A 25,702-nucleotide genomic window follows, 5' to 3' on the forward strand; every position below is an offset into this window, starting at 1 on the left:
TGTCAATAAACAGAATTTGTTAAAAAAAAAAATTACTTTCATTTTCTTTTCTGTGAAATCTATAACTGTTTTTCGGTTAATGGCATGCTATGTTTCCGTGCTCAATGGTAGCAGCAGTTCCTTATTTTCATTCCCTATTCTGTATTTCATTTCTCCTTTTTTTGTGGCTATTATTTATTTTCCTGTGCATCATCTTCTTTTTTCTCTGCCTCCATCATCCCGCCCTCCTCTCCCCCCACCACCGTGCAGACTTGTAAGATGTCTCTCTCGCTGCTGGAGGCTCCTGGTTCCTTGTCCACCACCTTTGCTATCTCGTTCAGATTAAAGCTCTCAGCTACAGTCAGATACTCGGTCGTGTCTGAGAGGATTCTCTTGGCCTTCATCTTAGTTTGGTCTGTCGTTTGTTCTGCTGCTGGAAGAGCTCCATCACTTTCTAAAGGAACAAGATCTGTCTGAATGTCCTCTTTTTTAGGCTCTGTAGGTGCAGTGCCACTGTTAAACTGCTGGGCGATAGTTCTCACTGTTGAAACCTTGGGCATGTGACCAACTGCGCTAGGGTGCACCTGGTACTCCAAGTCTTCTGGCCACCGATTTGGTGTTTGAGAGACCTGCTCCACTACTGATCTGTAGTCCGCCACTTCAACACTTGCATCCGCTGGGTTGTAGACGATGCTGCTCATGGGTCTCTTCTTTGTGGTAGGGGAAGTCTGGTTTTGGATTTCAGAAGGGGTATAGCTCAACGATTTTGTCCTCTTTGGTGAAGAGGATGTCCTTGGCGGCAGTTCGGGCTTCTTCGTGAGTTCCTCTGCTTCCACAGGTTCATCAGGCGGGCTGATGATGATGGTGCTCATAGACCTCCTCTTTGTTACAGGAGAGATGGCTTGGTCTTCGACTGGATAGTATCTTAAAGATGTTGTCCTCTTTGGTGAAGAGGATGTCCTTGGCGGCAGTTCGGGCTTCTTCGTGAGTTCCTCTGCTTCCACAGGTTCATCAGGCGGGCTGATGATGATGGTGCTCATAGACCTCCTCTTTGTTGCAGGAGAGATGGCTTGGTCTTCGACTGGATAGTATCTTAAAGATGTTGTCCTCTTTGGTGAAGAGGATGTTCTTGGCGGCAGTTCGGGCTTCTTCGTTGGTTCCTCTGCTTCCACAGGTTCATCAGGCGGGCTGATGGTGATGGTGCTCATAGACCTCCTCTTTGTTGCAGGAGAGGTGGCTTGGTCTTCGACTGGATAGTATCTTAAAGATGTTGTCCTCTTTGGTGAAGAGGATGTTCTTGGCGGCAGTTCGGGCTTCTTCGTGAGTTCCTCTGCTTCCACAGGTTCATCAGGCGGGCTGATGATGATGGTGCTCATAGACCTTCTCTTTGTTAAAGGAGCGGTGGCTTGGTCATCAACTGGATAGTATCGCAAAGACTTAGTCCTTGTTGGCGGGGAAGAAGGCATAAGGCTATCTAGCACTGTTTTGCCTTGTCTTATATTGGATAAGATCTCATGACTTGATGCTGCAGAAATAGGCTTTTGTTTACAGGGAGATATGAGAATTTCCACACCCGATCTCTCCAAACCAGTAACCTCTATGGTCTGACCACCTTCATTTTTGTTTAGAGAACATCTACCGGAGGCTTGCCGGAAACTCTTTTCTCTCTCTACACCACTTTTAGTTGTCTCATCTGCCTTCTGCTTTGCTGCCAAGTCCTCCAAGTCCATGTGAAAGCGGTAAAGACTGTAACCATCAGCGCTGTTAATACTGCCCTGGCGAAGGAGGGAGGAGGGGTCACACACAGAGGAGTTTCGTGAGTAGGTTCTGGTCAGTTCCAGTCTGTCTACCCCTGCAAGCTTTTCCAGTGCGACTGCCATTCGTCCGTGGATCTCCTCCAGCTGTGCCAAGCGCAGATCCACTGTCTGCAGGGAGGCCTTCATGTTGTTCTCCCTCTCGTTTACCTCCTCTAGACGCATGGACATATTTTCAACTCTAACAAAAATACCAGAGAAACGAAACCATATGTCAGTATAAACTGTATTCAACATGCTCAAAATGATCAAAGCTTTACTTGAGTAGTGTGTTTACCTTTCTGAAGTAACCTTGATACGTTCGTCAGTTGAGGACTGCTGCTCGTCCTCTTTCTCACGGAAATACTCCTCCACACACTGTTCTTCAAACTCGTACAGAAATTTGAGCTCCTCTGGATTCAGCCTAAGCTCTGGAAGAAAAGGATTACATGATGTCATGATGACTGTTCTCCAAGTGTATGTCTATGAGCTACAATAGGATCTTTTTTGAGCCAGAATGAGACTATATTAAATAGTTATACCACTATAGTTTTTTAGTATCATTAGTGGTTACTTACTGAGTCCGCGGTCCTTTTCATCCAACTCTCCCTCTTGTTTCTTCTTAAAAAACCGCCGAAACAGCCTGTTGAAGAGGATGTAGAGGTGGCTGAAGATGATGAGAGGTGGCGGCATGATGGGGCGGTCGTGGAACGTCATGATCAGCTGATATCTCTGAAACTTCCACACCTGGTTGGAAATTGATTTGATTTCGCAGAAAGTGTTGCTGTGGAACAGAAAACCAAATGCAGTGAGTACACACTGTGAAAGTAGATTTAAGATCATATAGCAGTTAGACATTGGGGCATATACATACTTGAAAACTGCAATGAGCAAGTTGACCAGAAGAATGTTTGCCACCAGAAGGTAACAGGCCATGAGGGCAGGGGTGAGCCAGGCACCAGGGATACATGGAGGTAGTTTCTTCCCATCCTCGTCATATAAATGGTCACCACATGGAGCTGCAGGGAAAAATAGGTTACAGTCATACAATGTATTCTGATATCTTTAGTTTATGGATTATAATTGTACTTTTGGCTTATAGAGTACTCACGGTTGATTTCCATAGCATAGACTAGGAAACAAACATGGAGAAAGCGTTAACATTGTTATCATAATTCAAGGTCAAGTTTAAAACCGTGAAAGAGAGGACAAGTATTATGAAAAAACAACATGCTACTTATCAAACACTAAGATGATTGGTGTACTTTTTATATGGCCGCTTTTTAAAAAATATTTAAACAGGCAGATTAATTAGCCACTTATTTAGAAAACGACTGTTTTTATAATGAATGACCTTGCCAATTTAGTGTTTTCTGCTAGTTATTGCCTTCTCGCTGACAAAACTTGAAGGCAGATGATCATGCTTGAGGAGATGGATAATAATACCTATCCTGCACGTCCTCAATGCAGAGTACTATGTATTACATTTCTTTTAATAAACATGCCAGCAGAGGGAGACAAAGTATTGAGGGTTTACGGTGTAGTACATTGTCACCAAACAAAACAAAACTTAAGACATAAAAGTAAATGTAACAATGATCATCTGCCCAGAATCAGGAAACAGAACCTTACTATGAATTCTAGTCTTACGGTCTATCGAGTCCGCAAAAACCTCTCCGTATATCATCCAGTAGGGCATGTAGAAGATGTTTCTGGCCAGGCGCCATGTCGGCTCCTCATCAGGGTGAAGGATGGCCTGCCGAGCCACTCCAAAGCTCATAAGCACCACCAGCATGATCACCACAAAGTACAACATATCTATCATCTGGAAGACAAGAAACGCATAACCATTCAAACTCTGTTAACTTCCCTACACTCTAACACATACTAACACTGATGTCATGTGATATTAACAAGGATAGTTTTTCTAGTTACCATCTTCCCTATCATCATCACATAGGGTCCCAGGTATTTATTGACTCCAAAGATGTCCAGTACACGGATGTACCAGAAGATGATGTCTATGCAGTAGATGACTCTGCCGTAGCCCAGGTAAGGTTCATTCTGCAGGCGTAGCATCAGTGCGAAAAGGAAGGTGCAAATGGCAGCCAGGTCTGTGATGTTCCAGTACTCCTCCATCCACACACTTATCTTCTGTTTCAACTTCCCCGGCTCTGACATCAGAATCTAGACATTGAGGTTTAAAGGTCATGTAGATACCACAAACTATCTCTTACATGTAATGACTTGAACAGTTTAAATATCATGTTTTATGGACAGTATACCTGTCTGATCTTTTCAGAGCCAAGTGTGACGATGTATGCGATGACAGTCCACTCTTGTAAGGATGGCCATCGCTCCATTTTCACCAGGATTATGTAGTTGTACAACATCAAATAGCCCAAATAGCAAATCTTTTAGAAGAAGAAATACCAACATTAAAGTGCACTTAAGTCACTATACAAAAAAATGAATAATATAGTTTACTGTTTGCAAAAAGGAAACTTACAGTGTTGAACCAGAATTTGGTGAATGGCGCATTATAAAACTCAAAGATCCTAGTTGCTATTGGGATTTTACGGACATGAGTGGCGTCCTCTTCTTCATCCCCCTTTCGGGAAGTTGTATCATTACCGTCCTACAAACAACAGCAAACCCTTCTGTTATGATTGTTCACTCTTAAAAACTAATATAAACAATATGGTTTTTTAAATTAACAATTTAGACAAGGTCAGTGGGAACCTTGGTGGATTTTGCGTCGTCATCCTTGTCTTTTCCCTGTTCTTGGCCAGGTGCATTATAGGAAGCATCTTCTGCAAGACGGAAGTCCAACAGTAGAATCAGCGGAGGAAAGACGATTCCCAGAATAACCTAGGTGAGAAAATGATCACAGTTTTTGTAAGACACAGTGAGTTTATTGTTTAGATACAGTGAATGACTCTCTAATGTAACGCGAATGCTACAATTATTATTATGGTTTTTTTAAGGAATGCCCTTAAGGAAAACAATCTGTGATGCCCACCTTAAGGCCAGGGTTTTTGCCCATCCTCAGGCATCCCATCCACATGTCGGTGAGCAACATCTGGCAGCAGGTGTGGGCAATGAAATCACGTTGCTTAGCAGCCACAGCCAACTTTAGACAGGTGGAGTTACTCCAGTTAACCAGCTCATATGTTAAGAGTTTCATGGCCACCTGTTCATCATGCTTGTAGGACTGGTCCAACAGCTCGTAAGCCAGCTGGCCAAATTCTCTATGAGAGAGAAAGAACAATAATATTAATTTATAAATTGCACTTGTCGAAATCAAAAAAGAAGTGGAAATTAATAACAATAATTACATGACACATACACTATTATAATATGAGCCTATATTCTTCAGGGTAGAGAACAGGAACCCCAACGTAAAGGTGCTACAATTAACAATAATTTAACACCAGAATATCCTAATTGTTGATCAATAAATCAATATATCTAAATCTAAAGTAATATGCACCCGTGTGGTTTTCTTTATAGTAAACAGCTTGTGACACTAGAGGTGATGTTTAGTTTAGAGATGTACTGACTTGGAGTTGTTTTCCAGGTCTTGGGAGATGTCATCCACTAGTTCACTCTCAGAGCACTCATGGGCCATGGCTTTATACAGTTTACAGGCCACCAGGGCTTTGGCCATAGCTTCTTCTCCACGCTGCCACAGAAACAGCGCCATCTTCTGACGCTTCATCAGTACCGCCCATAGCATCAGCTCATGAAAGGGGAACTTGAATCGACACATCTCTGGGTCATCGACATCAATTTCTACCTCTTCCTCTTTCTTCTTTTTTCCCTTTTTCTTGCCCTTTCCCCTTGGTTCATCATCCTAACAAAAAAACACAATGTGATAGATTATTTTTGCTGTGTGGGCTGTATTGTTTCTGCTACTTGACAGTATTTTGTTTGTGGAAAGGGTACCGCACCTCCATTCCTAGAAGCTTTAGAGCCTTTGGCTGCAAAAAGAGAACAAAACATGATCATAAATACCAAAATGTTACTGTATATGGTAAACGTGCCATCATCAATTATTTTCTTCAACTCATGCGTACCCTTTTAAGTCCATATAAATTATTGTAGAGGTTGCGGAAGGCCTTCCTTGTGTAATTGCTCCTGTAAGCTCCGCCCATAAAGCACTCCAACACCAGACCAATATCGATCAAAGTGATCTGATAATCTGGAGGAAGGTTTCCCTGCAAAATCACCAGAGTAATATATAATCTAGGGAGTGTATCAAAAATGATATATAACCCTAAAGAAGTGTTAATTATGCAGGAAAAGTGAAGATTTAATGGGATTGATTTTTACCTTTTTGATGTCCCTAACCACACCATTGAGTGAATTAATAGGGCCAAGTTTCTGAGAGAAGAGAAGATTGTTTGTGATTAGTGTCAACCTTCATGCATTTGTAAGGTCTGTATTTTTGATTCTGACTTTGTCTAATTTTAATTTGCTGCAGTGTTTCCGGCCCACCGTGTTGTATAACTCCTCCAGTCTGGGAATTGTGACAAAGTGGTGAATATTGACCCCGTTTTCAATGAGCAGTTTGACAAAGTCCACTCTGTCCAGCACCAGAGCATCCATCATAGACTGCTCCAGAGAGTTCACCTGAGGGAAAGTAATACATATGACTTATTATTTAGCCTACACATCACAACCTTTATATTATCCTCATATACTGATGTCAATTTGTTCCATAAACCCCTCTCTTACCCAGCGAATGATCTCCAACTTCCTTGGATCTGTTTCCTCTGGAAGTTCAGGCTTTGATTTTCCCTTCCCCTTTCCCTTCTTTCCCCGGGCTTTGCTTTTAGTGGCTCTGGAAGGACTCTTCTGCTTGTCCTGGGTGGAGACTAAAGAGGTAGCACTGGCCATTGCACCGGCAGGCTTACCAAGCAGGAAGTAAGGTAAGTTAATCAAGTTTAGCATAAATATTTCTCTTTCATGCTATTAGTATTACTTGAATTGAAGCACAACACAATCCAAAATAGATATTTCTGTTCTGCTATAGGTCGAGGACAGACTGTTATTTCAAGATCCCCTCCAGACATTTTTGAAGACATTTAAAATACTCTTCTTTGAACAAGAATGTATACCTGATAAGGATTTTTTCCCATTAAGTCAAGTAACCATAAGCTAAATTCATTTTTGAGTGGAGGGGGAATTTGAGCAACTCCTTCAAAACCAAATGATTTCCTTCTGTACTAAAATCATTATTGCCAACTTTGTTATCTTATTTGGAGTGAATCATTTTCACTTTTGAGATGTGAGCAACACTTACTGGCAAATTGTGTCCATAAACAAAAATGTGATTGCGAGCAATATCAACTCTGTTCCAGGCCAGAGCCAAGCCCAGCTGATCAGCTGCTGCAGCATTGGTGCCTGACGTAAAAGAAAGAAAGGTAGAGAGAGAATAGCAAGGATTTAGTTCATTGTAAGTGAATTGTAAGTGATTTGATAGTGTGTGAACAAGTGATGTTCAAATGTGATGCAGCCAGATAGTACCTTTTAACAAGGCAGTAAGAATGGCCATTTCAATATCTTGTTGTCCCTCAGAACCCATCCGAAAAACTGTGATCTACATATAAGAAAGGAAGGAAAAGCCACGTGAAGCCATATGTAATGGATGAATAAATTGAAGACAAACAGAATCCATGAACAAATGGACAATTTAATTTGCATTCCCAGTCGCATAAACATGTTGTGATAAACTGATTCTTTCGGTGGGATTCTCACTGCAGGCTGACCCTTAGAGCAAAAAAAGCTAATTTTACTTGTCAGACAGCGAGATAGTGCTTTCCTTGTGATAGACTCGACTATACTAAATGAAATTACGCTGACGGGCCTGTCACATGTGCATCTGGTAAATAGGATTACGTTTGCATGAATACGAGGCACACCGCCAGAGATTTCAGGGCTGGTCTCGGGATGCGTTGATAATTAGCATCAGTAACTCTGGAAACTCGTGCTTCCTCTGGCTCAGACAGTGACAGGGTGCACTGTGGGCTTTTTGCAAATGGGGATTCTTTTCTTGCTTTGGTGAAAATGTTGCATCCACGAGTTACATCACTGCAAATGTCAGCCCTCTGAATCAGAGTTTTGATATATCTGACCCAGCTGTTCACATTGGATGCACTTAGGATAAAAAGGATTATTTGGGGACTAGACTGTGACACTGTTTCACCTGTAGGTAAGTCATGGCACTTTAGATTAAGAGCAGGCAACATAGTGCGGCCTCTCGGATGCGTGTATAGAGCTCAAACAACGTGGTTGTCTGGGTCACGTATCAGTGGAAACTAAATGCCCTCAGCAGTATGATCTTTGAAAAAGCCGTTTAAGTTGATTATCTGAGTGTGTTGGCGCATTAGGCAGTCTAATACATTGAGGATGGAGGATGAAGAGTCGCTGGTGAAGTGATAGCACTCTGGGGACTGAAAAAAGCCTGGGGAGTGGAGAGAGAGAGAGGAACCTGGCGGAGGATTAGGGAGATGGATCCTCTTTTCCATCTGTGTGCTGCATGCTTACTGTGATTTGATGAAGTAAGAGCCTCTGCTTAGCAGGTGGTAGTGTGAGCTGGTTTTACCCACCCAAATGTATGGAGTGTGGAGATTATATGTGCTGGGTATTACAAACCACTAATCACAACACTTACTGAAATCTGCTGCAGATGCAAACGTGCTGACTATGCAAACTCTGTATATGCAAAGTCTCCAGCAAACACTTTGGAAACACTCAGGGATAAATCTGATATATGTGAAGACTTTCACTAAAGTGTTTGCTTCATATTCAAGCCGTATACTACATTGTTTACATTATAGTAAACCGCAGATTCCCCCACCAACGCTTTACAGCTGTGTGCTTATACATGAGGGCTGATGATGTCCCACAGTGAAGCTGCGAATGCCCCAGATTACATGAACATACCACACATGATCACAAGGAGAAATGACAAGCACGTTTTGGGGATTATGTTTATTCAATATGTTAATGGCAAATACACAGATGAGTGGAATGGATGAAGGACGATGGAGACCAGATGTTTCACAACTCAGGAATGTTTATTGATCGACACAGATTTTCATATACAGTATACTTATAGAATAGCCTAAAGATAATACAGCTTATATTTTTATTTCATCTTTCTACTCACCAGCTCCCTTTTCTTCATGCACTCCGTAACCATGAGCAGGATCTGCTGTGATTGGCTTTTGCTATAGTTGAAAGTCTTCTGAATAGTTACCAAAAGTTGCTCTCTGGCATCGTCATTAATCATGCTGGAAGATGAGATTCAAAGAGGATATTTCAGCTTTTTTTTTACCAGAGGAATAATGTCCTAGTACATCGAAAAAGAAATAATCTAAAATCTCACCCTCCTTCCTCTGAATACTTGTGTGCGAAGGAGATTATGTCGGAAGCTCGTCCGCTGCCGTCACACACCACCACGGGGACAGGAGGCTCGTCTCTCAGACTCTCCAAAGCGATGGAGATCACGTTGGGACCTCCCTCCACTATCATACACACTAGAGGAACCCCCTGACCCAAACCTGCAACACACAGTCAAAAATACTCAGCCTATGTATCCTTTTACCATTTAGAGCACATGTGTCAAACTCAAGGCCCGGGAGCCAAATCAGGCCCTTGATGGATTTAATTTCGGCCCACAGGATAATTTGTAATTACTATTAGATCTGGCCCACCGGTATATTGTACGCACACCTTCACTCAATCCTGAGGGTTTCCTCAGCTCAGAGCCTGAGCCCAAACATTGATGAACTTCCACCCAAGATGAGATGCCAAGTATCTGGCTTAAACTAGCATCACAGAGCAGCACACTGAGTTTCCATGGATGTTTCCTTCTGCACTTTTTCTCTTGAGACAGCAGGGCATGTTTTCTTTGAGGGAAATAGTTTGTTTGAAGCTGTTGTTGGTCTGTGGAAAAATGTAATCATAAGAAATGACTCTGGAAAAGCTGCAGATAGAGCCATAAGAAATGAATGCAACTGATTATTTAATGTTTAATGTTGTTTTTATAGGCAATCATTTAAGCTTTGTTAGTTCCAGGTTTAATATGTGCAATAAGTTCATTTCAATAAGTTCTGCAATAAACATTGAACCAGTCCGGCCCTCGACTAGTACCAATTTAGTAATTTTGGCCCACTGTGTATTTGAGTTTGACACCCCTGAGCCACCTTATGACATAACATTGAGGACAAAGCAGAACACGTTGATGTGATGTGAAAACAGACAAAACCAGAGGAGGGTAGGAGTGAAGTCTTTGGTGACATTTGAGCATCCCTTTGCTGTCCCTGCCTTAACCGAGCCCCAGGCATAGGATGACAAAGGGAAGCCCACGGGCCACAGAGGAGCTCTCCATCCACATGTCCAACAAAATACACCTTGCACACCATGGACGATGTTTATTGACATTACACTTACGTGTGTTGATCTTCTGCAAGGAGATGTGCTTCTCCAGCAGCCGGCGAAGTTTGACCTCTGAGCCATACTTCCCACAGGTGCCGTTGTCAGTCAAGATGAAGTGGGAGTGGCTGTTGTTGAGCACAGCCAGCTTACTCAGTGGGTTCGCCATCGTCTGATAGGGTTTGGTCACCTGGAAAAAGGACAAGAAATTAATTTTAAGAGGAAGAAATATTAGTAAGAATGGAAACTAAATGCAGTTGGTGTTCTTACATCTTTCCCAATGAGATCCTCCTTGTTTTCCAGGATCCCCCATGGAGCTATTCCTATAGCGCACACCTTCCCACGTGACTTGGAGGAATGTTCCTTTAAGGCGTCTCCAACATGGCGCATCACCCCTAAGGTAAAAAGAGCCAAATAAATCATGAGTTTTCCATAGGACACACTGTGGTTGGGTAACTGCATGCTAAATTCACACCAGGTTCTCACGGATGGTCCTTTGTGATGAATTTCCCAGACAAAAGCTCTAATTACAGTAATTAAACCAATGTCAATGGGTTGATCAAATCTCCACTAGCAAAATGCAGAATAGGTATTGTGCAATGACAATTTAGGGCAAAGGTAATCTTCTAATGTCACAAATTGTTATTTTATTAAGTGAAAGTTAAAAGCATTATCTTGAAGTGTCAGTGTCTTACCAGTGTTGACTCCCCCCGTGATGATCCAAGCCCCGGTGGTGACGGCGGCTTTTATCAGGCCTTTACCAAACACTTGCTTGAGTTTGGGCGAGAGGTCGAAGTTTTGCAGACCTCCGTGCACGGAGATGAGCAAAGTTGGCAGCTCCAACTGCCAGTCCCTCACCATCAAATGCAGGATGTTGTCCGGCTTGGTGTCATAGGAAACTCGGATATACTATGAAAGAAAAAAACAGTTTTGTGACTTATTTCCATAAAAAAACCCACATTCACTTTGCAGTAAGTTTTCAGTTGCTGAGACTAACCATGGCTTTGTTGATGAATCCTCCACCCTGGAACTCCACTGTGCCAAAGGAGTCCGTCGGGTAAGTCCGGGTGTGTTTTACCACGTTCCATTTATCCTTCTGGGCTTCAATCTGCACCAGCTGGTTTGCTTCCTCCAGTGAGTTGGCCCCAGCGGGGATGGCCACGTGCTGCGTTGTCAGCTGACCACAGGCACATCTGAATAGATCACAAAGCAAGCATCATTTAGAGAACATGTTAGTCTGTTTAATGTGAGGCCCTGATTTCCTGGTGATGATCATTCATATAAATTCTTGAGCAGTACACTATTCAGTGTTGAACTGTAATTAGTAACCTTTGCCAAGTGTTGTTTAGTCTACTTATGAAGGCCATTTCTTTCCTCGAAACACATCGCAGGCTCTTTTATGAATGTGGCTATTTCTGGGAAATCAATGCCTCAGTGAACAAAGGCCTGCACTGCCTGGCTGCTCTTGGGGCCCTGGGTAATTAACACGTCCAACAACGGACTCGGAAAATTCAGTTTTAATCATCCTGATAAATGCCCCAAAACCTGGCGGCATGATTCCGCAAACTAACAGATAACAAGATGAATGATTTCAAACCCTTAAATGTTACTCATAGTGAATTTGGAGCTTTTATAACACGATAAAGACTAGTAAAAATTGTATCAACAAGTGTCCCTTCATTGTATTTAATATAAAAAATAAAACATTTTAAAGCCTTGTATGGCATTCACATTTGAAATACATTTGACTAAAATGGAAAATGTTTGTAGTAAGATCTCTCAAGCAGTAAAATATATTATAGCATATTTTGCTATCATTTGATAATGAGCTGCTTTTTAAACGTAAGACCAAGACCAAGTATCAACTAAATATTTTAAGGACAATTTAAAGAGAGAAAATTACCTGTTTGGGTCCTTGGTGGGAAATTTGTGAACACATTCTCTTTTAGAAAAGGTCCTCTCAATCCAAGCTTTTGCGAACTACAAAGAAAAAAGAGAAGAAATAAAATAAAAATGTGAGTTCACATGGTGTCATACCAAAGTCACAAGGAGATCATGCAGGCAGATTACCAATTTAAAATTCACGATAAAAATCCTTTTAGTTGTAATCCCAGCTAAGAGATGAAGAGTATAAGCACCCTGTAAAACAGACCAAGTGAAATTGCAGAAAATATAAATTGAAGTAAGAATGTTCACTTTGAAATACAGTTTATATTGCATGTCCACTGGAATCAACCGGAACAACCCTTTTTGAAACTTTGATTATGAGGGCACAGTTCATGTTGACCGACACATTGTCTGCCCAAGCTTGATATGTGGCCAGCGATAAGCAACGCACTGAAATACTATGCCCACGCACTTTGTCATATCCTGCTCTGATTGCTGTCTGATGTTTCAGCGCTGTGCAAAAATAACCCGAGTTCAAAGCTGAGTTCCTCTGAGGGCCATTGTTGACGGTGGAGGCCCAATTAAAACTGAAACATTGGAAGGACATCTTTCCAAAAAAACACTTGGAATTTAAATAGTAAAAACCTCATACAAATTCAAAGCATTTCAATATACCGGATACTGTGTGCTATTATTGATAAGAACTGGAACAGAACAGCTACTGTTCTTAAATGTTTTTATCCGTTTCCCCCTTTGCTTCACACATATAAATATATATTAAAAAAACGTTCTGCTCCCTTGTAATGTTTGCTAGTGCAATGTACACAGTCTCGATGAAAATTAGAATAGCGTACTAATTATTATTATAACACTTTACCTTTGTCGCCTTTTGCAAAAATAATTTGAACGCCTTGGATGTATTTTTAAAAGTACAAGTCAGAGAGTGGATGTTGCTGTCTGTCTTGTTTCAGCAGTTTTTCCATCTCACTGCTATCATGAGTCATTAAGAAACCAGAACTTAAACTCTAAATCACCACATCTGAATTCACATCCACAAGAAAAGGAAAAAGGAAAAAAAGCAATTTAAGTTTTAAAAGAGCTGCAGAATGTAGATACACTTACACAGAGTCCGAGGTGCAGGGTCCTATCAGTAGTGCTGCTGGAGGTAAAACCCAGAGAGCAGAGAGGAGGTCTGCTGCTGCTGCTCTCTCAGTGAAGTGCTCCACTGAATCCCAAAGGACATGAAACTTGTTCACTTTATGAGGGCCAGCTAATATGATGAGCATGTGAGCAGGCTCTTTGTTCGCCCAAGTCTCATGACTCCATTTCAAGGTAATCCTTTTGGGAGTCCCATGACCCCTTCTACATGCCCACAGGGTATTTTCATCCTTCGCTTGAACAAGGCACAATAAATCTACTTTGATAACCGGCCCCTAATCTCCCAATTTGTTGAAACTCCTTTCTTTGTGTTCACTTCACAGTGTGGAAGATATTAGCTTGTGTGTGAAGACGGAGCAGATTTGCTAACCCTAAAACACTGCAGCCTCGTTTAGAGGTTCCCCAATTTTTTATTTGAAACATTTTCACCCCCTCCAACTACTTTGATTTCAACCTAATTTGCATAATTGGGAGAATTGGATGCAGGCATTCTTTTGGAAGGCGCCTTGTTAAGAAATGACTGGTCTCCAGTTGGGGGCAAGGTCAGTCAATGCTAATTGCAGTTAATCTCTATTTCCATCCACCATGTTTCTGTGGATGAAAGGAAAATGCAGGGGTCCAGCTATTAAATATTCTCTTGCTTTTTTCATTTTGTTCTTTTTACATTTATGAAACATCTGTAATTCTATATAATAAATATCCTCCCTGCTGGCTTGAAATGGATATTACTGTTTAAAAACAATCTAATTTAGCCTGCTGGCTGATATTCACAAATGTAAACTGTGGGAATACCAATAGACTTCTGTTTGGGTAGGAAAAAGTCAAACATGATCTATTTAGATACATTTAAAATAAATCACATTGTTTGTTCATGCTGGATTTAATTGAGTAATTCAGTTAAAATTATTGAAGTCATTAACGGTTTCCTGGAAGCGCTTTAATAACTAGGGGAAGGCATTAGGTGAGTTAGAAGCTGAGATGGAGTTAACAAGCACAAAGTTGTAGACATCCATTTAAAACCTCCCTCATGTGAAATGGTTTAATAAGCTCTCCTTTTATGGCTGAAGTGAGCAGTTTGAGCCTCACTGTATATCAGAGTGAAAAAGACAAGAGAGGTTGGTGCTTGATGGATTAGAAAGACAGAAAGAAAAGCTCAACATCCCACTAACTTGGCCCTTTTGGTTCTGCTCCGGTAAAAATTGCACGTGGGCCGGTGTTAAATATAGCCTGGGAAAACAAAGCAGCATTTCCACAAGGGTTTGGTGAGCATGTCCTAGTTATTTCAGCTTACTTAAACTCATTAACCACAGCAATTAAAACCCAAATCCAGTCAGCAACCAGCTGCCTCATTAAGAGCTGCCTGTGAGCACTTAGTATCTAATTCTTCTAGGTTTTTGTTACTGAGGGATCAGATTGTGTCACAACAAGCCAATTAACAAGACTTAAGACAAGCCTTGGAACAATAAACAACATTCATTCCAAAATGCTGAATGTTCTGAAGGAATAGTCGTTCAAAACAAAAGATGATTGTGTGGAAATGGAAATAATACTTACTAGGTTGCTAATGAGGTGACAGAAAAGATGTCAAATATATGTATGACCCATTTTCTCTCAAATTTCCTACAAACAAAGTATATTGCTCTGGTTTATCTAAATATGCCTCCATCCTGATTCAAGAAATGAGCACTTATACCAGTTTCACAAAGCATTGGACAAAGTATTTGTCTCAGTTCAGATGTATGCCATTTATTCATGCCTTTTGTACTGGAATCACATGGTCCTGGTCTCCTGACCCACAGCTTAGTGAGCAACCACATCAGAGCAAATGTGTTCCAGTGCTGCTACAATTACACGGCCGGTTCAGATCCCAGCAGCCATAGGAAAAGGTATAATGATAACTGTAGGCGAAGACATCTGACCTGGTCAATTTCAGTGAATTCTGAGCACATCATTGTTTATAGTCGGTGGCTTTAAAACTTGTATGTGGGATTTGTCCTGAATATTGTAGTGACGAGGGACTTCACACAACAAAAGCCTCATCAGCACAAGTGAAATGGATCAGAAAGGATTTGGGGGTCCTGGTGGAATGTCACCAGGGTTCAAGATAAAAGCAACTAATTGCTCTGCTTTGGTTTTGAATGGCGATGTGGTTAGAGCTTGATGCTGTGTGACAGGAAGGTAGCCCATGTAGACTCCTTTACTGTCTAAAACAAATCGGACTCATGGTCCATCCCACGTGGAGCGAACAACAAGCTGCCTTTTACATATTTTCACTGGAGGGGAAAGACATTTGGACCAAGCGACACACTCGAGTTATAGGATCTGGATAGGCACATTTGCATTAACTGTGAAGCTAACTGTTTTCAGACGTCACTGTTTGTAAATGCACTCATTGTTCCTCCTTGGGTTGAAAATCCAGTTAGCAATCACATGAGTGCAACATGTCACTGATTATTCCCCAGAGTGGTGGGAGTCACAAGACATGTTTTAAAGCTGCTGGTTTCCCCCAGAGGAAAGTCTGACAGAAAAGGAGAGCAAATTCATTTAAAATAAAATCAGGGAATCAGAATAAAGTCAGAAAAAAGTAGGAACATTTTTTATATTTTTTGTATTTTAAGAGAAGGATCTTGCAAGTGAAATCAGCTCTAAACATTTTTATTTTTAAGTTATGACAGGTAGCCGCAAACAGTTTTAAAGTTGAAACAGTTTTTATGTTTGCCGTGGATCCCATGTCATGTTTAAAAGAAACAAATACTACCAGTTCAAAACGAATTGTACTGATAGTATGTGGAGTGTTTGTGTGATTCTGTCAGATAGATATAGTGTCTCAAATGATGGCCAATATGTAGCAAATATTTCACATTTTTGATATAGATAGATAGATACACGGATAGATTCACAGATAGATTGCTGGATTGATAGATAAAGTATAAAGGAATAATTTAGAATACACTTTAATATTCCATTAACCAAGATATAATCCTACAGTGGAAAGTAAATTGTATATTATAATATTATATAAATAACATTATATATTCAAAAAGTGTTCAAATGATTGCAGTGCAATTGTTTTAAATTATTTTTAATTAAATGCAATGATGTGAGTTGAAGTTGTGCAAACTAAAAAGCAACTAAACAACTACAACTTTTATTTAACAAGCAAAACAATTGAAGTGTATTTAAAAAATGCCAAAGGAACTATGTAACACATAACAACGTTTAATTTTATGGGGTGTTAAGTTTGTATTTAAGTAACAAAATACAATGTAACTTTAGTACATAATGCTGCAGCATTTAAAGAACTAACTTGTTAAACTTTAACGTTTCCAAAGCTTTAAACCTTCACACATAGGGGCCTGTTGTAGTCCGGCCCCCGACCCTGAGCCTTAAAGCTTTCTGTGGATTGTTGGCCCTCACCTGACCTGAGCCTGATGCTTACATCACATGGTCATATGATCTTGCAAACCCTCAATAGAAATGGTAGATTTAGTTATTTACAATTTAATTCAATGTGATCCCTTTTATTGATGGAGTACATTTCATTAATCCAAGAAACATCACGTCTTTAAATATTCACACCCTTAGGGCTACAGATGCTTTTAGGCAATTCTAAAATATTGGACCTTAGGCTACTAATTCCTGATAAAAGAGGTAAAAGGTCAGGAGAGGCAGTCTGCTCTAGAACAGTGATAATGGAAGATGGAAAGATAGAAGTTAATCTATGCCAGGGGTGTCAAACTCAAATACACAGTGGGCCAAAATAAAAAAATCGGTACAAGTCGAGGGCCGGACTGGTTCAATGTTTATTGCGGAACTTATTGAAATGAATTTATTGCACATATTCAACCTGGAACTAACAAAGCTTAATTGATTGCCTATAAAAACAACATTAAACATTAAATAATCAGTAACATTAATTTCTTATGGCTCTATCTGCAGCTTTTCCGGAGTCATTTCTTATGATTACATTTTTCCACAGGCCAACAACAGCTTAAAAAAAACTATTTCCCTCAAAGACAAAAGCAAACATGCCCTGCTGTCTCAAGAGGAAAAGTGCAGAAGGAAACATCCATTGAAATTTAGGTTGCTGCTCTGTGATGCTAGTTCAAGCCAGATACCTGGCATCTCATCTTGGGTGCAAGTTCATCAATGTTTGGGCTCAGGCTCTGAGCTGAGGAGACCCTCAGGATTGAGTGAAGGTGTTCGTGCAATATACTGGCAGAGTAATTAGAAATTATCCTGCGGGCCGAAATTAAATCCACCACAGGGCCTTGAGTTTGACACATGTGGTCTATGCCATGGCAACAAGGTAATATCATGTGATCACATTGAACTGAATGTGCTCTCTGTTTGAGGGCAAGCGTGACGTTTACACTCATTTCTAATCATGTGCCATCCTCCCAGATCCAAAAAGAAATGGTCTTTTCTCTGTTTCACTATATCGCGGATGAAACATAAATCCTTCTTCATACCCTGACCCACTGTAAATGATGAATTGTACGCATATTGTTTGAATAGGGAAGATAAATCCCTGATTAAAGACTGTCATAACAACATGATGAATACACACAATCAGAAAAAAAGGGCAATGTTATCTCTCAGTAGCCTGGACTGTGTTTATATTTAGCAACACATCGGATCTCATAAAAGGTGCAGCTGGGAGCCATTGACATCGCTGATTGCTTCCCTAGTAAAACCCTCATATATAAAGGCTATGGATTATACAAAGAATATTAATCTCAATAAATAATGCCTGTTGTATTTTATAGAAACCCATCACGCTAAATTCTTCAAGTGATGTGAATGTCAGATACTCTTGATATATGGATCACAAGTGGGGCTGAATAAGCACATGGTGAACAATATTCCTCAGTATTTAAAGGAAAAACATAACTGGAACATTGTGATGTAAATGAATGATTATGGAAAGGGTTATCTATAAAAAAAAAAAAAACATTTTAAATAAGAAAAAATTAGTTTTTCTTTGACCTCGTTGCTTAAGTGCATCAACCATAGCAACACAAACTGAGCACAGTCATGCTCTAATCCCAAAAATGACATCTTTCTTGCTTTCAAGGACATGTTAACAGGACTGTGTTAATCACATGAAAGCAGACTTTAGAAAGATATTAAAGTCCTTAATCTATCATGGCTGTGGCGGTCCATACTGGGCCATTATGCAGGATTAAACTGCAGCACTGAAGCCCACTCAGCTACAAACACCACTTAACAGTTTGTGGGGCTCGTAGTGCAGAACATGTGCACACCCATATGCAGCTAGCCGTCCTGACTGGAGCATGTCATCAGGCAGGACAGAGACGCTCTAAAATGATTGGTTAGGATTTAATGTGACCAGCTTGTAATACTGGCTGGATGTCACATGCTGTGCAACACAAGACATTCTCAGAAATGGTTTTAAGGTTCCTGAATACAAAAATTAACAAAAGATAACAAAAATAAGATGAGATAGAGTGCAGTTAGCTTCTATTTATAAATAACTTGAACTAAACTGCCACAAACACAGTTCAAGAGTAAAATAATATTATAACAGCACTATTTTTTTTAAACTAAAACACAGCCCTGATGTGTTAAGGTAACGCAGAATCACCTGTTGATTGTGCTTCATCTTACCTTCTGTGAGCCAGATGTGGTGCGTTTGAGGGAGCCCCGTTTAAAGGTGGCCCTGGAGTCCATGTTGAAGACTTCAAGAATCTAACTTCAAAAAGCGATCCCTTGAGATTGGCGACAGGTCAGGGTTCAGCTGCAACGTCCACATCAGCACCAGACAGAAACCCTCCAGGACATGAACCACTAGAGAACCAAGGCATGGCAGCAACCTCTGGATTCACACTTAGAAAAAAATGATCAGAAATTCACATCTTTTAAGGTTTCATCGCATCTCTTTCCTCTCTGCAGCTCACTCTCGACTGACAAGACAGAGATCCCAGCCAGGGATATAAATCACTCGATGACACACTTGACACATAGACCCTTTTCCTCTGCCCCGCATCCCATAATCAGGCTTAATGCAGTCAGCTCTTATGAAGCCTCAGAGTCTAATGGATAGAGATTTAATAAATGGTTATTGAAGGTAAATCTACTTTGGCACACCACAACCCAAAAACAGGCTTAGAGAGACCATGCAAGCTGTGAGGCTAAAGTTAGCCGGCGGAGAGCCAAAGGTTGTCCCACCAGATGAGGCTCAGTGTGTCTGAAAGGGAGACATGTCCCATCAGGATGCACACAGGAAGGTATGCACTGAGCGGGATGTAGAGGCACAGGCCAGAATGAACACAGTCATTTTAATGTGCTAGAAAGCATTACTCTGGGAGAAGCACACCAGGAATAATATCACCTATTATTTAAAATCGCACACCATGATATTAAAATCTTTCAGAAAGATCTGTACAATCAGTGCAACATGCTTTAAGGTCAAATGGCTGTGATAGTCTGCTACCATCAGAATATAGCAGATTGATGACAATATTTTACACTTAGTTCCACATACTGTAAAGTCGTTTTGACAGAATGTAGAGCTGCCCTTTATCTCTTCATTATACAAATACAATTGATAAAACAACTTAGGCTTAATGCTACATTGCCTTTGACCTACACTGAGGGGAAAATGTAGAGCTGGCTTTTCATTTACAGAGCTTGGAATATAAAAACATTACTACTAATGAATTGTATTGCTCGATTGGTAATTGAATCTTTTTCAGACCTAAAACCTGCTATGTGATGTGAATTTAACATTATATTATTTAGCTGTAGAGGAAATGGTATGTTTAAGTGCCTCGACTTCTAAAGCTAAGAATAGGATATATCTGCTACCTGATCTGTTACACGATGTTGGACAGATTATAGAGCAAGGTGTATACATTATTATGCAGATTTGGCTTTGTCTGTAGTATCTGAGCTACGGATTAATAGATTCAAAGACAGATACATTCGATATCCAGCAACACCCTCTACTGGAGACTAAGTGGAATTGTTCTCAGTGCGAAACAAAGGGAAGGTTTAAATTTGATTGTCAAGCGACCTTGTCTAAATTACAGCAGTAGGCCCACCAACATTTCTCATGGAAATATTGAAATGTAAACTAAACAGCAGAAGGATAGTTTATATATCTGATTATTTGAAACGCATACACATCTAACGTAGCAGCACAATAGTAAATCCATTGATTCCATCTCTTAATTCAGCTACAGTATTTACACATGGTGAACAATTAAAATGTAACCATATTTAATATACTTATAAATGTTTACATATCCAATAGAATTTTTATTGAATACATAACTTTGTCAATTTACACACAGTTTGGAAGCACAGCATGAGTGTTCAATGAACCGGCAGTGTGAGGACAGCAGGCTTTATGAGGATAAACAAATCCTCCTGTACTAAAAGGGAAGCTCACAGAAACACATTGTGGCACACTGCAGCCAAAGCCTGTCAAAGTCCAGAGAGAAATACATATTTAACTAATCCACAGTATGAAATCATCTGCTGTGCTGTTGTCAGTGTATGTATGAGGTTCAAACCTACCTGGTTTGGTCTCAAACTTGGCAGAGAGACTTTTCAATGAATGGATAATTGTTCTTCTTACTCCTCTACAGCCATGTGTCTTTGTGTTGTCTACCTATGAGAATGGATAATGCGTAATTTCTCCAAGTAAGCAGACACAAATAAGCTTCATCATCTGTTGGGAGCTTTGCATGTGTCAGTGGAGGAGATTATTTGTCTCAGAGAGAAGGTTGAGCACTGAATAGAGCAGAAGCATTGATGAAAAGTGATTTGAAAAATGTAAAGAGACCAAACACGTGGCATGAAATGTATCACTACATGGTCATGATGTATTTCATTATGTGAATGATTGTAAAGATGTCCTGTGATGCAGTTATACTGAGATCAATAAAGCTGTCCCCAAAAGGCAATAAAGTAAGATCATATCTTATTCTGATTAGGGGAGTCATGCAGGCTTGTAGTGTTTTATACTGCTGACATTATTGACACGTACATTTGCAATGTGTTATACAGGACAGGAGATTGCAATAGGATGTTGTTCACAGGCAGAAGGTAACATTTTAAGAAAATCCAACCTGACCTCATAGAACAGGGTATTCTTGGCAGAGAAGGTAATCACCTTGCATTCAGTGCTCTTATTTGCACAAATGTATGTTAGAAAAGGAAGCCTTATAAAGTCATTTTTTAAACAGTTCATTAAAATAATCAGCATGTGTTTCCAAATCTATTAGTGAAAATGAATTTGACTGCTTTAAGTAATTTAAATGCTCTTCTATGATCACCAGGAGCAGTATATCAGCTTCTGGTACACAATGCTCCTCAAACACCCGACTATTTGAAGCACATCTTCGGGCACCGGTGTCTTCATAGAAGATCATTCCCAATGTAAACCACAAGAGGGCGGTCTGACCTCTTGTATTACCCATGGATATTATTCATTATCTCTGACCATGAGGGTCACAGAGTTGTTATAAGGAACACTTTGTTCCTTAATACTATCAGGTTGCCTGAGGTCATCTGTGTGTCACATCCATATGCACAGCCAGATCCATGAGAAGAAATCTGCATACTCAACACAAACAGAAAAGCGTGTGTCCTTTACTTAACATCTTACTTCAGACACTTGTTGCTGTTCCAAGTTCAATTTACCAGTTGTTATACTCGATAATTTGTACACGTCCTGTGTGACTAATGTATGCTTAAGCCAGATGGGATAAGGCTAACAGCTGGAAAGCAGGTTAGCGTGAAACGACTTTCACATGTGATGCTCTGGAAGGAGACACCCTTAGAGAAACAGGACATGTTTCACTACGTGCATTTCATCTGTGTTTCGGAAGCACTTCTTTGTTCATGTGAACCGTGAAGAGCTTACAAGCTCCACCCCTGGAAAGGAAACCCAAACATTTAAGTGCACGCAACACGAGTAGAGCAGATAGCTGTGGGGGAAAAACACCAAACAAAGGCATTTAAGTCTGTTTTTGTTTGCGTATATGTTCTGTGTTTTATCCAGCCAATCTGCTGTGACCTACAGTAATTAAACAATACAAGTTGTGTGTTTTTGGCTCAGTGAGCAGACAGTGTTTCTCCTGGTTGCTAAGGAAACAGACAACACCCTCACTTGAGACCTTCAGGTGTGTTCAGTCCCTCAGTGCTGCAGAGAGAGCAAACACAATCAGCTGATAAAAACATGCACACAGTTTGACAAACAGATAAAGAAAACCCTATGTTACATTATTTACAGGAAGACAATAAAGATGTTGTGTGAGTGCTGACATTTCATTTCTCTCCACAGACCAAACACTGCCTGAACCTACGGGCAGGAAGCGGTCGTTAGTGGTTTGTTATGTGGGGGTCATGTTAGCACACGTTACCTCTCTCTGCATTTACCACCTCGTGTTCCCCACATAATAACCACTTATTAGTCATGACAGTGTAATAACTTGATTTGTATGTCTTAGACCAACAAAAGGATATATTAAGGAGGTGTGGAGCTGAGTCACGAATCAATCAAAAACAGTCTAACTTTGAATTATGAGGTACTGGTATTAAGTCATTATTTAGCTGTAGTTGTTGAAAATATAATAAGAGACACATACATATGTCTTTTTGAAGACTCTACTTTTTATTGGTTTATGACTAAGTGTATGTGTAAAAGTAAGCAGACTGCACATTTTATATATTGGTGTTGGTTATTTTATAAACTTCACATCCAATTTTTATCATTCCTCTCCCATTTCTTTAATTATTTATTCTGTACATTTTTTTATTTTTACTCATATGTCCTTTTACTGCCATGATTACTTCTGATTAGATGCCAAGCTGCATTTTGTGTGAAATAAAAATGTGATATTTTAGTAATATTTCTAAATGTATATGACAATGAGAGCCCACCTTTCTTTTCTTTTAGATGGATCAGACATGCTGAGAAATAAACTAACTTTGATCCTGAAGGTGTAAACAAAAAATCTGATTGTGGGAATTTCCAAGAGCTGGAAACTCTTGCTGGGCTCTTTATTCTTCTTAGGAGGTAAAAACCTCATGCGGCCTTCTTGTCAAAATAACAATTTTGTTCTTCAAACCTGTTTTAATGAGCAGGTAATGTAATTGATATTTGTTTAAATTATATAGAGGTTTTTTCAAAGGTAAAGTAGGAAGCCCCCTGTGGGTCACGAGTCTCATTAGACAAGTCCACCAATGATAGAAAAAGGATGTTTACAATGTCTGGGGCTTAAAAGGGGCCAGAACGTGGTGAAGGGTAAATAGGCAGCAGTGTTGAGCAATGGGTCTTCCTGAAGGTTACAACTGAGGGCTATAACACGAGATGTTGCATTTATGTTTATAGGAGATGTCTTTCTGCTCTGCTGTCAGCACAAACTGGATTCAAGAGAAGTGGGCGGGGCAGACTATAGGTCTCTTTGTGGCTAACGGCTTCACTTGTGGTGAGCAACAGGGAAGCCTTGTGTGCTCCCAGCTGTCTGCTTTGCTCTCGGTGAGGCTCATTGCACACCACTGGAGGAAAACTGTTCCTGGAAACCCGTCCTCCTGGGAAAAATGCATTCGATAAATCTCAAGCATGGTGCAGCTAAATGGCCAGCCAGTGTACATATCTCTATTCTGATCCTCACTTAGCACATGCTGGCGTAAGTCTTTTCAAAGTTTGACCTGGGGCCCACACAAAGGTTAACAGGGAATCCATATGCTGCAGTGGGGCTGTTAAACAGCAGCTCTCTTGACCTGCAGGAAGCTACTTCAACCACTGAATCCATTTTACAATATGTCTGACTGAAGTGAACATTGGCTCCTTCCTTTGATCAGAGCAGTTGCATAAACCCCCATGTTTGTTATTGCAGTGTCTGTTCTGCGGGGGGGAAGCACATAAGCCTTTCCCAGTGAGCAGTGGAGCAGATCTTTCTCACTGGAGGAGGGGGTGTTGAATCCGCTTTCAGCTGCATAAACTCCCACAACCAGCTCATCGTCCAACATCCGAACAACCAGATGTGGGATTTACACTCAAAGGCCTTATTTCCGCCGCACTTTCCCTGACCTTTTAAGTGACTGTCATGAATTTTGATCTAAGGAGGATCTGAGTTGCAGTAACAGTCTGGAGATGTGAGACAGGAACAGACAGCTAGAAAGAAAAAAAGACCACAGAACTGCTGATCAACATTTTTACACCAGGAACCAAAGCCACATGATGCAGTTGTTTTTGTGTCAGACTATGAACACAGTTGTAAATAATTTCAGAATGGGATGTAAGCATTTCGAATCAATAGCGATTACTTTGCTTGTTTGATTATCACTTTGGCCGAAGAGCTGCTGTGAGCGGGATTACTGAGCATTAAGAGCAGAATGTCAATATTTTCCTCTGAGCCATGACTGACATACATAAGGCATAGTTTGATCTGAGAGCAATGACCTCAACTAACTTCAGAATCAAAATACTTCACTGGAAATAATGGATGTGGGTTATTATTCTAATTCAGCGTAAAAGTGTAGAGTACAATTATTCTTTATGGTCTGGATCATCTGAAGAAATTATTTTAAAAAACATTAATTTCCTGTTATTAATAAAGCTGTTTTGATGTGTCCCGACCAAAGGCTCTTGGTCCATCAATCACATGCCCACAAATGAATTGTTGGCTTTAATTGAACACTCATAACAGATATCATTAGAAGTCTAAGCTCTGCTAGTCAGATGTTATATTCATTACAGCCCACACCATAAAGATGAAACAAGGTTTTTTTTTTCTTGCTGGGGCCTTACTAATGACTGGATTAGATAATACATTCTTGTTATGACAGATGCACAAGAGCCAATGTCACTGTAAACATTAGAAACTCTGATTTCAACAACAATTACCAACACATTAGTTTTCTATACCTTCCGTACAATACAAGTTAATAATTTGACCTTTAATTGTGACGGAAAAGGGATTAGGATCACAGATAATAGCAATGGCTCAATTGCTATTCAACGAAACAAAATATTTCTTATGAAGGGGATGTCGATGGTGCTGAGGTTTCAACTTAATCAGGTTTCATCCTCCTTGGAGTTTAAATATCGACAGAAGATTCATGGATATCTTGACTTAAAGGTCCCATGTCATGCTTTTCCGGTTATTAACCATCCCCTTGTGTGTTATGAAGGTTTTTATGCATGTAAACGGTCTGCAGAGTCACAAACCCTTAAAGTACACCCTGTAGCTCCAACAAGCCGTTTAGGAGAGTAGCATGAAGCTGCAGCGTCGGAGACTGTAGTTTCAGGACCGCACTCCTGGGACCCTAGGGAAGGAGTTTACACTTATTTAACCCCACCCCTTCTCCCAAAAACTAAATTAACATTTGTGTTTTCTTTAAACAAAATATACATCTAAATGTCTACAATATACATTTACAATTATAAATAGATTATATCA

At 40.3% G+C, this 25,702-nt stretch overlaps 2 protein-coding genes across 3 annotated transcripts; both read right to left on the reverse strand.

Moving 5' to 3' along the window:
• Positions 1-61: 61 nt before the first annotated feature.
• On the reverse strand, positions 62-6,674 carry LOC307041294 (transient receptor potential cation channel subfamily M member 1-like; the record flags this gene model as incomplete). Its single annotated transcript, XM_079684607.1, has 17 exons — positions 62-1,974; positions 2,071-2,203; positions 2,351-2,556; positions 2,647-2,791; positions 2,884-2,904; positions 3,423-3,597; positions 3,708-3,959; positions 4,058-4,186; positions 4,282-4,410; positions 4,515-4,643; positions 4,795-5,023; positions 5,336-5,628; positions 5,726-5,755; positions 5,852-5,992; positions 6,108-6,158; positions 6,273-6,407; positions 6,513-6,674. The coding sequence occupies 17 exons, from the start codon at positions 6,672-6,674 to the stop codon at positions 171-173; spliced, it is 4,164 nt and encodes a 1,387-aa protein (XP_079540733.1). The 3' UTR covers positions 62-170.
• A 2,162-nt stretch (positions 6,675-8,836) lies between these two features.
• On the reverse strand, positions 8,837-11,348 carry LOC307041689 (transient receptor potential cation channel subfamily M member 1-like). 2 transcript variants are annotated; one of them, XM_079685159.1, is made up of 6 exons: positions 11,215-11,348; positions 10,913-11,126; positions 10,488-10,612; positions 10,236-10,407; positions 9,169-9,343; positions 8,837-9,073 (listed from the first exon to the last, which is right to left on the reverse strand). In XM_079685159.1, the coding sequence occupies exons 1-6, from the start codon at positions 11,215-11,217 to the stop codon at positions 8,929-8,931; spliced, it is 834 nt and encodes a 277-aa protein (XP_079541285.1). In that variant the 5' UTR covers positions 11,218-11,348; the 3' UTR covers positions 8,837-8,928. The 2 variants fall into 2 exon arrangements, with proteins under 2 accessions (XP_079541285.1, XP_079541286.1); XM_079685160.1 differs by having other exon boundaries at positions 8,837-9,343.
• Positions 11,349-25,702: the final 14,354 nt, after the last annotated feature.

This window comes from Notothenia rossii (assembly GCF_949606895.1).
Source record: "Notothenia rossii genome assembly, chromosome: 5".
Lineage (NCBI taxonomy): Eukaryota > Metazoa > Chordata > Actinopteri > Perciformes > Nototheniidae > Notothenia > Notothenia rossii.